The sequence below is a fragment of the Pelecanus crispus genome, chromosome 1, assembly GCF_030463565.1.
Source record: "Pelecanus crispus isolate bPelCri1 chromosome 1, bPelCri1.pri, whole genome shotgun sequence".
In the NCBI taxonomy this organism is placed as follows: domain Eukaryota; kingdom Metazoa; phylum Chordata; class Aves; order Pelecaniformes; family Pelecanidae; genus Pelecanus; species Pelecanus crispus.
In genome coordinates, this window is record NC_134643.1 from 226,395,463 (window position 1) to 226,409,832 (window position 14,370).

Sequence of the window (14,370 nt, forward strand, 5' to 3'; positions counted from 1 at the left end):
GCGCCATCAGCACCCCAGGGGCCACCAGCACCCCAGGGCCACCATGAGCACCAGGGCCACCAGCACCAGGGCCACCAGCACCCCAGGGCCACCACGAGCACCAGGGCCACCAGCACTCCAGGGGCCACCAGCAGCACCAGGGCCACCAGCACCCCAGGGCCACAATGAGCACCAGGGCCACCAGCACCCGAGGGGCCACCATGAGCACCAGGGCCACCATGAGCACCAGGGTCACCAGCACCCCAGGGCCACCAGCACCCCAGGGACCATCAGCAGCACCAGGGCCACCAGCAGCACCAGGGCCACCAGCACCCCAGGGCCACCAGCAGCACCAGGGCCACCGGCACCAGGGCCACCATCACCCCAGGGCCATCAGCAGCACCAGGGTCACCAGCAGCACCAGGGCCACCAGCACCAGGGTCACCAGCACCCCAGGGTCACCAGCACCCCAGGGCCACCATGAGCACCAGGGCCACCAGCACCCCAGGGGCCACCATGAGCACCAGGGTCACCAGCACCCCAGGGCCACCAGCACCAGGGTCACAAGCACCCCAGGGCCACCATGAGCACCAGGGCCACCAGCACCCCAGGGTCACCAGCACCCCAGGGCCACCAGCAGCACCAGGGTCACCAGCAGCACCAGGGCCACCAGCACCAGGGTCACCAGCACCCCAGGGTCACCAGCACCCCAGGGGCCACCATGAGCACCAGGGCCACCAGCACCCCAGGGGCCACCATGAGCACCAGGGTCACCAGCACCCCAGGGCCACCAGCACCAGGGTCACAAGCACCCCAGGGCCACCAGCAGCACCAGGGCCACCAGCACCAGGGCCACCATCACCCCAGGGCCATCAGCAGCACCAGGGTCACCAGCAGCACCAGGGCCACCAGCACCAGGGTCACCAGCACCCTAGGGTCACCAGCACCCCAGGGCCACCATGAGCACCAGGGCCACCAGCACCCCAGGGGCCACCATGAGCACCAGGGTCACCAGCACCCCAGGGCCACCATGAGCACCAGGGCCACCAGCACCCCAGGGCCACCATGAGCACCAGGGCCACCAGCACCCCAGGGGCCACCATGAGCACCAGGGTCACCAGCACCCCAGGGCCACCATGAGCACCAGGGCCACCAGCACCAGGGCCACCACGAGCACCAGGGCCACCAGCACCCCAGGGGCCACCAGCAGCACCAGGGCCACCAGCACCCCAGGGCCACCAGCACCAGGGCCACCAGCATCCCAGGGCCACCACCAGCACCAGGGCCACCAGCAGCACCAGGGCCACCAGCACCAGGGTCACCAGCACCCCAGGGCCACCACCAGCACCAGGGCCACCAGCAGCACCAGGGCCACCAGCACCCCAGGGCCACCACGAGCACCGGGGGTCAAGGCCACTCAGGTCCCCGCAGCTCCCGGTGGGGTCCGTGCCCGCTACACGGCGTGGCCGGCGAGCAGCAGGGCGTGCCACTCCACGAGGCCACCCCAAGAGCCATTTTACACTGAGAATGGCAACCGGGGGACGGGTGGCCCGTGGGGAGGACACTGAGGTGGGCTGGGGGGGGGGGTGGGCGGAGAGCCCACCCCGCGCTCAACCTCCGTATCAGCACCCGCAGACCTCCCCGCACCCCGGGGTGGGGTCTGACACCCACCAAATCCCCCCCCCGCGCCCCCCCGCCCAGGGCACAGCACCCTCCCGCCGCCCTGGGGTGGGGGGTCCGGGTGGGTGTCGTTGCCCCCCGCCCGCCCCCCGGTCCCGTCCCCACCTACCACTGTGGGCAGCAGGGAGGCGAGGGCATGGCGGAGGGCGTCCCGCAGGCCTGAGACGTCGATGACGGCCCCCAGGCCGAGCAGGGCGTCCTGCGGAGAGAGCACAGTGGCCACGGCGGCGTTAAGGTGGCCCAAAGGCACGGTGAGGGGCAGCGGGCAACCGGGGTGTCCCCCCCACCCCCGTCACGTCCCCAACGCCCCCAAAACCTCCCCACCGCCCCCATGGCACGGGTGCTCGTGTCCCCAGGCATCCCCCGCCCCGGGAGTGGCCGGTGCGCACAGCACCATACGAGCCACACCAGCGTCTGCACGAGCCACGCCGGTGCCTGCGTGAGCCACGGCACTTCCTGCACCAGCGGTGCCAGTGCCTGTGCCGGGGGTGCCATTGCCAGCGTTAGCCACGCCGCCCACGGTGCTAGTCACGGCAATGCCTGCACTGGCTATGTCAATGCCTCCACTAGCCATGTCAACGCCTCCACTAGCCACACCACCCCCAGGGCTAGACACACCAATGCCTGCAACTAGCCACACCAATGCCTGCACTAGCCATGTCAACGCCTCCACTAGCCACACCACCCCCATGGCTAGACACACCAATGCCTGCAACTAGCCACACCAATGCCTGCAGTAGCCATGTCAACGCCTCCACTAGCCACACCACCCCCAGGGCTAGACACACCAATGCCTGCAACTAGCCACACCAATGCCTGCACTGACCACACCAATGCCTCCACTAGCCGCACCACCCCCAGGGCTAGACACACCAATGCCTGCACTGGCCACACCAATGCCTCCACTAGCCACACCACCCCCAGGGCTAGACACACCAATGCCTGCAAATAGCCACACCAATGCCTGCAGTAGCCATGTCAACGCCTCCACTAGCCGCACCACCCCCAGGGCTAGACACACCAATGCCTGCAACTAGCCACACCAATGCCTGCACTGACCACACCAATGCCTCCACTAGCCGCACCACCCCCAGGGCTAGACACACCAATGCCTGCACTGGCCACACCAATGCCTCCACTAGCCACACCACCCCCAGGGCTAGACACACCAATGCCTGCAAATAGCCACACCAATGCCTGCAGTAGCCATGTCAACACCTCCACTAGCCATGCCACCTCCAGTGCTAGCTACACCAATGTCTGCACGAGCCCCACCACCCCCTGCACTAGCCATGTCAATGCCTCCACTAGCCACACCAGCCCCAGCACTAGCCACGCCAATGCCAGCACTGGCCACGTCAATGCCTCCACTAGCCACACCACCCCCAGGGCTAGACACACCAATGCCTGCAACTAGCCATGTCAATGCCTCCACTAGCCACACCACCCCCAGGGCTAGACACACCAATGCCTGCAAATAGCCACACCAATGCCTGCAGTAGCCATGTCAACGCCTCCACTAGCCACACCACCCCCAGCACTAGCCACGCCAATGCCTGCAACTAGCCACACCAATGCCTGCAGTAGCCATGTCAACGCCTCCACTAGCCGCACCACCCCCAGGGCTAGACACACCAATGCCTGCAACTAGCCACACCAATGCCTGCACTAGCCATGTCAATGCCTCCACTAGCCATACCACCCCCAGCACTAGCCACACCAATGCCAGCATTAGCCATGCCACCTCCAGTGCTAGCTACACCAATGTCTGCACGAGCCCCACCACCCCCTGCACTAGCCATGTCAATGCCTCCACTAGCCGCACCACCCCCAGCACTAGCCACGCCAATGCCTGCACTGGCCATGTCAACGCCTCCACTAGCCACACCACCCCCAGGGCTAGACACACCAATGCCTGCAACTAGCCACACCAATGCCTGCACTGGCCACACCAATGCCTCCACTAGCCACACCACCCCCAGGGCTAGACACACCAATGCCTGCAACTAGCCACACCAATGCCTGCACTGGCCACACCAATGCCTCCACTAGCCACACCACCCCCAGGGCTAGACACACCAACGCCTGCACTAGCCATGTCAATGCCTCCACTAGCCACACCACCCCCAGCACTAGCCACACCAATGCCAGCACTAGCCATGCCACCTCCAGTGCTAGCTACACCAATGTCTGCACGAGCCCCACCACCCCCTGCACTAGCCATGTCAATGCCTCCACTAGCCACACCAGCCCCAGCACTAGCCACGCCAATGCCAGCACTGGCCACGTCAATGCCTCCACTAGCCACACCACCCCCAGGGCTAGACACACCAATGCCTGCAACTAGCCACACCAATGCCTGCACTGGCCACACCAATGCCTCCACTAGCCACACCACCCCCAGGGCTAGACACACCAATGCCTGCAACTAGCCACACCAATGCCTGCACTGGCCACACCAATGCCTCCACTAGCCACACCACCCCCAGGGCTAGACACACCAACGCCTGCACTAGCCATGTCAATGCCTCCACTAGCCACACCACCCCCAGCACTAGCCACACCAATGCCAGCACTAGCCATGCCACCTCCAGTGCTAGCTACACCAATGTCTGCACGAGCCCCACCACCCCCTGCACTAGCCATGTCAATGCCTCCACTAGCCACACCACCCCCAGCACTAGCCACGCCAATGCCAGCACTGGCCACGTCAATGCCTCCACTAGCCACACCACCCCCAGGGCTAGACACACCAATGCCTGCAACTAGCCACACCAATGCCTGCACTGGCCACACCAATGCCTCCACTAGCCACACCACCCCCAGGGCTAGACACACCAATGCCTGCAACTAGCCACACCAATGCCTGCACTGGCCACACCAATGCCTCCACTAGCCACACCACCCCCAGGGCTAGACACACCAATGCCTGCAAATAGCCACACCAATGCCTGCACTGGCCACACCAATGCCTCCACTAGCCACACCACCCCCAGGGCTAGACACACCAATGCCTGCAACTAGCCACACCAATGCCTGCACTGACCACACCAATGCCTCCACTAGCCACACCACCCCCAGGGCTAGACACACCAATGCCTGCAAATAGCCACACCAATGCCTGCAGTAGCCATGTCAACGCCTCCACTAGCCACACCACCCCCAGGGCTAGACACACCAATGCCTGCAACTAGCCACACCAATGCCTGCACTGGCCACACCAATGCCTCCACTAGCCACACCACCCCCAGGGCTAGACACACCAATGCCTGCAACTAGCCACACCAATGCCTGCACTGGCCACACCAATGCCTCCACTAGCCGCACCACCCCCAGCACTAGCCACGCCAATGCCAGCACTGGCCATGTCAACGCCTCCACTAGCCACACCACCCCCAGGGCTAGACACACCAATGCCTGCAACTAGCCACACCAATGCCTGCACTGGCCACACCAATGCCTCCACTAGTCACACCACCCCCAGGGCTAGACACACCAATGCCTGCAACTAGCCACACCAATGCCTGCACTGGCCACACCAATGCCTCCACTAGCCACACCACCCCCAGGGCTAGACACACCAATGCCTGCAACTAGCCACACCAATGCCTGCACTGACCACACCAATGCCTCCACTAGCCGCACCACCCCCAGGGCTAGACACACCAACGCCTGCACTAGCCATGTCAATGCCTCCACTAGCCACACCACCCCCAGCACTAGCCACACCAATGCCAGCACTAGCCATGCCACCTCCAGTGCTAGCTACACCAATGTCTGCACGAGCCCCACCACCCCCTGCACTAGCCATGTCAATGCCTCCACTAGCCACACCAGCCCCAGCACTAGCCACGCCAATGCCAGCACTGGCCACGTCAATGCCTCCACTAGCCACACCACCCCCAGGGCTAGACACACCAATGCCTGCAACTAGCCACACCAATGCCTGCACTGGCCACACCAATGCCTCCACTAGCCACACCACCCCCAGGGCTAGACACACCAATGCCTGCAAATAGCCACACCAATGCCTGCACTGGCCACACCAATGCCTCCACTAGCCACACCACCCCCAGGGCTAGACACACCAATGCCTGCAACTAGCCACACCAATGCCTGCACTGACCACACCAATGCCTCCACTAGCCGCACCACCCCCAGGGCTAGACACACCAACGCCTGCACTAGCCATGTCAATGCCTCCACTAGCCACACCACCCCCAGCACTAGCCACACCAATGCCAGCACTAGCCATGCCACCTCCAGTGCTAGCTACACCAATGTCTGCACGAGCCCCACCACCCCCTGCACTAGCCATGTCAATGCCTCCACTAGCCACACCAGCCCCAGCACTAGCCACGCCAATGCCAGCACTGGCCACGTCAATGCCTCCACTAGCCACACCACCCCCAGGGCTAGACACACCAATGCCTGCAACTAGCCACACCAATGCCTGCACTGGCCACACCAATGCCTCCACTAGCCACACCACCCCCAGGGCTAGACACACCAATGCCTGCAACTAGCCACACCAATGCCTGCACTGGCCACACCAATGCCTCCACTAGCCACACCACCCCCAGGGCTAGACACACCAATGCCTGCAACTAGCCACACCAATGCCTGCACTGACCACACCAATGCCTCCACTAGCCGCACCACCCCCAGGGCTAGACACACCAACGCCTGCACTAGCCATGTCAATGCCTCCACTAGCCACACCACCCCCAGCACTAGCCACACCAATGCCAGCATTAGCCATGCCTCCTCCAGTGCTAGCTACACCAATGTCTGCACGAGCCCCACCAATGCCTGCACTAGCCATGTCAATGCCTCCACTAGCCACACCACCCCCAGCACTAGCCACGCCAATGCCAGCACTGGCCACGTCAATGCCTCCACTAGCCACACCACCCCCAGGGCTAGACACACCAATGCCTGCAACTAGCCACACCAATGCCTGCACTAGCCATGTCAATGCCTCCACTAGCCGCACCACCCCCAGGGCTAGACACACCAATGCCTGCAACTAGCCACACCAATGCCTGCACTGACCACACCAATGCCTCCACTAGCCACACCACCCCCAGGGCTAGACACACCAATGCCTGCAACTAGCCACACCAATGCCTGCACTGGCCACACCAATGCCTCCACTAGCCACACCACCCCCAGGGCTAGACACACCAATGCCTGCAACTAGCCACACCAATGCCTGCACTGACCACACCAATGCCTCCACTAGCCGCACCACCCCCAGGGCTAGACACACCAACGCCTGCACTAGCCATGCCACCTCCAGTGCTAGCTACACCAATGTCTGCACAAGCCCCACCACCCCCTGCACTAGCCATGTCAATGCCTCCACTAGCCACACCACCCCCAGCACTAGCCACGCCAATGCCAGCACTGGCCACATCAATGCCTCCACTAGCCACACCACCCCCAGGGCTAGACACACCAATGCCTGCAACTAGCCACACCAATGCCTCCACTAGCCACACCACCCCCAGGGCTAGACACACCAACGCCTGCACTAGCCATGTTAATGCCTCCACTAGCCACACCACCCCCAGCACTAGCCACGCCAATGCCAGCACTGGCCACGTCAATGCCTCCACTAGCCACACCACCCCCAGGGCTAGACACACCAATGCCTGCAACTAGCCACACCAATGCCTGCACTGACCACACCAATGCCTCCACTAGCCGCACCACCCCCAGGGCTAGACACACCAATGCCTGCAACTAGCCATGTCAATGCCTCCACTAGCCACACCACCCCCAGGGCTAGACACACCAATGCCTGCAAATAGCCACACCAATGCCTGCAGTAGCCATGTCAACGCCTCCACTAGCCACACCACCCCCAGCACTAGCCACGCCAATGCCTGCAACTAGCCACACCAATGCCTGCAGTAGCCATGTCAACGCCTCCACTAGCCACACCACCCCCAGGGCTAGACACACCAATGCCTGCAACTAGCCACACCAATGCCTGCACTAGCCATGTCAATGCCTCCACTAGCCATACCACCCCCAGCACTAGCCACACCAATGCCAGCACTAGCCATGCCACCTCCAGTGCTAGCTACACCAATGTCTGCACGAGCCCCACCACCCCCTGCACTAGCCATGTCAATGCCTCCACTAGCCACACCAGCCCCAGCACTAGCCACGCCAATGCCAGCACTGGCCACGTCAATGCCTCCACTAGCCACACCACCCCCAGGGCTAGACACACCAATGCCTGCAACTAGCCACACCAATGCCTGCACTGGCCACACCAATGCCTCCACTAGCCACACCACCCCCAGGGCTAGACACACCAATGCCTGCAACTAGCCACACCAATGCCTGCACTGACCACACCAATGCCTCCACTAGCCGCACCACCCCCAGGGCTAGACACACCAACGCCTGCACTAGCCATGTCAATGCCTCCACTAGCCACACCACCCCCAGGGCTAGACACACCAATGCCTGCAACTAGCCACACCAGTGCCTGCACTGACCACACCAATGCCTCCACTAGCCGCACCACCCCCAGGGCTAGACACACCAACGCCTGCACTAGCCATGTCAATGCCTCCACTAGCCACACCACCCCCAGGGCTAGCCACACCAATGCCAGCACTAGCCATGCCACCTCCAGTGCTAGCTACACCAATGTCTGCACGAGCCCCACCAATGCCTGCACTAGCCATGTCAATGCCTCCACTAGCCACACCACCCCCAGCACTAGCCACGCCAATGCCTGCACTGGCCACGTCAATGCCGCCACTAGCCACACCACCCCCAGGGCTAGACACACCAATGCCTGCAACTAGCCACACCAATGCCTGCACTGGCCACACCAATGCCTCCACTAGCCACACCACCCCCAGGGCTAGACACACCAATGCCTGCAACTAGCCACACCAATGCCTGCACTGGCCACACCAATGCCTCCACTAGCCACACCACCCCCAGGGCTAGACACACCAATGCCTGCAACTAGCCACACCAATGCCTGCACTGACCACACCAATGCCTCCACTAGCCGCACCACCCCCAGGGCTAGACACACCAACGCCTGCACTAGCCATGCCACCTCCAGTGCTAGCTACACCAATGTCTGCACAAGCCCCACCACCCCCTGCACTAGCCATGTCAATGCCTCCACTAGCCACACCACCCCCAGCACTAGCCACGCCAATGCCAGCACTGGCCACATCAATGCCTCCACTAGCCACACCACCCCCAGGGCTAGACACACCAATGCCTGCAACTAGCCACACCAATGCCTCCACTAGCCACACCACCCCCAGGGCTAGACACACCAACGCCTGCACTAGCCATGTTAATGCCTCCACTAGCCACACCACCCCCAGCACTAGCCACGCCAATGCCAGCACTGGCCACGTCAATGCCTCCACTAGCCACACCACCCCCAGGGCTAGACACACCAATGCCTGCAACTAGCCACACCAATGCCTGCACTGACCACACCAATGCCTCCACTAGCCGCACCACCCCCAGGGCTAGACACACCAATGCCTGCAACTAGCCATGTCAATGCCTCCACTAGCCACACCACCCCCAGGGCTAGACACACCAATGCCTGCAAATAGCCACACCAATGCCTGCAGTAGCCATGTCAACGCCTCCACTAGCCACACCACCCCCAGCACTAGCCACGCCAATGCCTGCAACTAGCCACACCAATGCCTGCAGTAGCCATGTCAACGCCTCCACTAGCCACACCACCCCCAGGGCTAGACACACCAATGCCTGCAACTAGCCACACCAATGCCTGCACTAGCCATGTCAATGCCTCCACTAGCCATACCACCCCCAGCACTAGCCACACCAATGCCAGCACTAGCCATGCCACCTCCAGTGCTAGCTACACCAATGTCTGCACGAGCCCCACCACCCCCTGCACTAGCCATGTCAATGCCTCCACTAGCCACACCAGCCCCAGCACTAGCCACGCCAATGCCAGCACTGGCCACGTCAATGCCTCCACTAGCCACACCACCCCCAGGGCTAGACACACCAATGCCTGCAACTAGCCACACCAATGCCTGCACTGGCCACACCAATGCCTCCACTAGCCACACCACCCCCAGGGCTAGACACACCAATGCCTGCAACTAGCCACACCAATGCCTGCACTGACCACACCAATGCCTCCACTAGCCGCACCACCCCCAGGGCTAGACACACCAACGCCTGCACTAGCCATGTCAATGCCTCCACTAGCCACACCACCCCCAGGGCTAGACACACCAATGCCTGCAACTAGCCACACCAATGCCTGCACTGACCACACCAATGCCTCCACTAGCCGCACCACCCCCAGGGCTAGACACACCAACGCCTGCACTAGCCATGTCAATGCCTCCACTAGCCACACCACCCCCAGGGCTAGCCACACCAATGCCAGCACTAGCCATGCCACCTCCAGTGCTAGCTACACCAATGTCTGCACGAGCCCCACCAATGCCTGCACTAGCCATGTCAATGCCTCCACTAGCCACACCACCCCCAGCACTAGCCACGCCAATGCCTGCACTGGCCACGTCAATGCCGCCACTAGCCACACCACCCCCAGGGCTAGACACACCAATGCCTGCAACTAGCCACACCAATGCCTGCACTGGCCACACCAATGCCTCCACTAGCCACACCACCCCCAGGGCTAGACACACCAATGCCTGCAACTAGCCACACCAATGCCTGCACTGGCCACACCAATGCCTCCACTAGCCACACCACCCCCAGGGCTAGACACACCAATGCCTGCAACTAGCCACACCAATGCCTGCACTGACCACACCAATGCCTCCACTAGCCGCACCATCCCCAGGGCTAGACACACCAACGCCTGTACTAGCCATGTCAATGCCTCCACTAGCCACACCACCCCCAGGGCTAGCCACACCAATGCCAGCACTAGCCACACCAATGTCAGCACTAGCCACGCCACCTCCAGCCCTAGCCACACCACTTCCAGCCCTAGCCACGCCAATGCCTGCACTAGCTCCCGTGCGCCGGGAGCACCCTCGGCTGCCGGGCCGGATTCCGGGCGGCGGGTGGGAGCGTGGCCGGCGGCGGCGAGGCCGCTTCCAGCTGAAGACATCGGCGCTGGCTGTTATTCCAACAGGGCTGCATCTCCAGTCGCTTACTCACACTGGAGACACATGCACTGTAGAATACAGCCAGGCCTCGGCCGGCTGTCCGTCCTGCCGTCCCTCTGTCCCTCCGCGGTGGCTCAGCGTCCCCGCCGTGTGCAGGGGGAGATGGGGGGCAGCCCCAGCGGGACCCCCGGGGCCGCTCGGAGCATCAAATGCCGGCGGCACGCTCGGCGCGGGGATGGACAGGTGGCAGCTGGGTGCGGGTGATGGCTTTAATAGGGCCGGGAATCCGGGTCCGTCCGCGGAGCGGGTGGCAAAAGCTGCAGGAGCTAAAAAAAAACACTCCCAAGATGAGGAGAGAGCGGCGGAGGCAGGCGGGAGGGTTTGGGGGGTGGCGGGGGGAGTGAGGCTGGCCTGGGAAAGGCATCCCGCTCATCCCACTCATCCCGCTCATCCCACTTGTCCCACTCGTCCCGCTCATCCTGCTTATCCCGCTCGTCCCACTCGTCCCACTCGTCCCACTCGTCCCGCTCATCCCGCTCGTCCCACTCGTCCCACTCATCCCGCTCATCCCGCTCATCCCGCTCGTCCCACTCAATCTGCTCATCCCACTCATCCCACTCATCCCGCTTGTCCCACTCGTCCCGCTCATCCCGCTTGTCCCGCTCATCCCACTTGTCCCACTCGTCCCACTTGTCCCACTTGTTCTGCATATCCCACTCATCCCACTCGTCCCAGTAGTCCCGCTCATCCCGCTCGTCCCGCTCATCTCACTCGTCCCACTTGTCCCACTCATCCCACTCGTCCCACTCGTCCCGCTCATCCCGCTCGTCCCACTCAATCTGTTCATCCCACTTGTCCCACTCATCCCACTTGTCCCGCTCATCCCACTCGTCCCACTCGTTCTGCACATCCCACTCATCCCACTCGTCCCAGTCGTCCCGCTCATCCTGCTTGTCCCACTCGTCCCACTCATCCCGCCCGTCCCACTCTTCCCGCTCATCCCACTCGTCCCACTCATGCCGCTCATCCCACTCATCCCATTCGTCCCACTTGTCCCGCTCATCCCACTTGTCCCACTCGTCCCACTCAATCTGCTCATCCCACTCATCCCGCTCATCCCGCTCATCCCACTCGTCCCACTCATGCCGCTCATCTCACTCATCCCACTCGTCCCACTCAATCTGCTCATCCCACTCATCCCACTCATCCCGCTCGTCCCGCTCATCCCACTCATCCCGCTCGTCCCGCTCGTCCCGCTCATCCCACTCGTCCCACTCATCCCACTCATCCCGCTCGTCCCACTCAATCTGTTCATCCCACTTGTCCCACTCATCCCACTTGTCCCGCTCATCCCACTCGTCCCACTCGTTCTGCACATCCCACTCATCCCACTCGTCCCAGTCGTCCCGCTCATCCTGCTTGTCCCACTCGTCCCACTCATCCCGCCCGTCCCACTCTTCCCGCTCATCCCACTCGTCCCACTCATGCCGCTCATCCCACTCATCCCATTCGTCCCACTTGTCCCGCTCATCCCACTTGTCCCACTCGTCCCACTCAATCTGCTCATCCCACTCATCCCGCTCATCCCGCTCATCCCACTCGTCCCACTCATGCCGCTCATCTCACTCATCCCACTCGTCCCACTCAATCTGCTCATCCCACTCATCCCACTCATCCCGCTTGTCCCGCTCATCCCACTTGTCCCACTTGTCCCACTTGTCCCACTCGTTCTGCACATCCCACTCATCCCACTCATCCCACTCATCCCACTCATCCCGCTCGTCCCGCTCATCCCACTCATCCTGCTCGTCCCGCTCGTCCCGCTCATCCCACTCGTCCCGCGCATCCCGCTCATCCCGCTCATCCCACTCGTCCCGTGCATCCCGCTCATCCCTCTCATCCCGCTCCCAGCCCAGCTCCTCCAACCCGGAGCGGGAGTTTTTGCCAGACGCCCCTCGCCCCGGCGCCGCTCAGCCCCGGGGACGCCGCGGAGCCGTGGCCGGGGGCTCAGCACCCTTTGGCTACCGGGATGCGGCCCTGCTCCGCGCTGGGCAAGGAGCCAGCCTGCGGCCGGTGCCACCAGCCCGGCCACCATTTTTTGCCATAAATAGTATTCCCTGACGGCCTCGGCTCCGGCCGATCCCGCCGCAGGCTCAGCCCGGCTGGGGCCCCGCTGTCAGCTCTGTTTATTACTTTTATTTAATGATCCCGCTTGGGAGCCGAAGCAGCGAATCCAGGGTACTGGGAGAGCTCGGAGCCATGCGGCGAGGCGCGGTGGCCGCCAAATTCCTCCCCCTGATGGGGAAGGGGGTCCCTCCTCCAGCGGGATGCGGCGACGTGCCGGCTCCCTGCGTTTGCCGGGGCAGCCTGGGGCTGTCGCGTAAAGCGGAGCAGAATCCATCCCCTCGCACCCCCAAACTGGGCAGGGAGCACCCCCCCCGAGCGCCAGCTCTCCGCACCCCTGCCAGTTTGCTAATTAAGGGGTTAATTAGCCTCCCAAAGCCGGGCACTTGCCTGGCGAGCCGAGCTTGCTTCAGCATCCCTTGGGATGCTGCGGTCGGCAGCGAGGGGAACAGGGTCCCCCATGCCTGGCTCCTGGCACTCTGCACCATGGGCCCCATCCAGGCACCCCCCCAAGTTTTGGGGGGCTGCAGTGGGGAGCTGCAGTGGGGAGCGCTTCTCCGGATCCTTCTCCGGATCCGTCCCCGGTGGACACTTGGCCAGGCCGGGGTGTTTGGATGAGGCCGTGTCGGGCCCCACATCCCCAGCGCAATGGGATGCTCCGGCGTTTGGCGGGGAGACGAAGCCATCGTCCGCCCCATCCCCGTCACTGGGGATGTCACCGGGATCCACCAAGCTGGGCTCACCGCAGCCCCGGACCTGCATCCATCTCGGCAGGCGGACAAAAAAAAAATTCCCGGGAGATGCTTCCCCATCCACCGCTGCCAGTGCTTGCTCCGCATCCCGGCTCTCCTGGAGAGCAGAGGAATAATAATGCTTCCCGGCGGAGCACGGAGGGTTAATTAACTTCAACGAAGCGCGGAGGGATTGCATTTCCCAGCTGTCAGAGCAGAGCCAGACACCCTCATCCCGAGGTCTTTGTGCCAAGCAGCTCCGTAGGAAAAGGCTGCGTGGAAATGGGATGCCTGGAGACGGGCGCTGGGAGGGATTTGGGGCCAGCGGGCAGGGGGGAGGCAGCCACTCCTGGTACCCATCCAGACTCGGGGGACATGGGACACAGGACATGGGGCATGGGACATGGGATATGGGACACGGGACATGGGGCATGGGACATGGGACATGGGACACGGCGCTGGGCATCACTGACAACCCCAGGAGCTGAGGACACTGCTCCTGCAGAGCAGGCTGGAGGAGGGGAGCAGCGCCTGTCCCCATCCCTGTCCCCATCCCCGTCCCCATCCCCATCCCTGTCCCCATCCCCGTCCCCATCCCCATCCCTGTCCCCATCCCTGTCCCCATCCCTGCCCTCATCCCTGTCCCCATCCCCATCCCTGTCCCCATCCCTGTCCCCATCCCTGCCCTCATCCCTGTCCCCATCCCCATCCCTGTCCCCGTCCCTGTCCCC

At 63.0% G+C, this 14,370-nt stretch overlaps 1 protein-coding gene across 1 annotated transcript in view; it reads right to left on the reverse strand.

The window, feature by feature from the left end:
* The window catches only part of PDE2A (phosphodiesterase 2A), an 88,698-nt gene that overhangs the window by 17,727 nt on the left and 56,601 nt on the right, over positions 1–14,370 (reverse strand). The window contains 1 exon segment of the mRNA XM_075707105.1: positions 1,769–1,858. Coding sequence (XP_075563220.1) covers positions 1,769–1,858 — 90 coding nt within the window.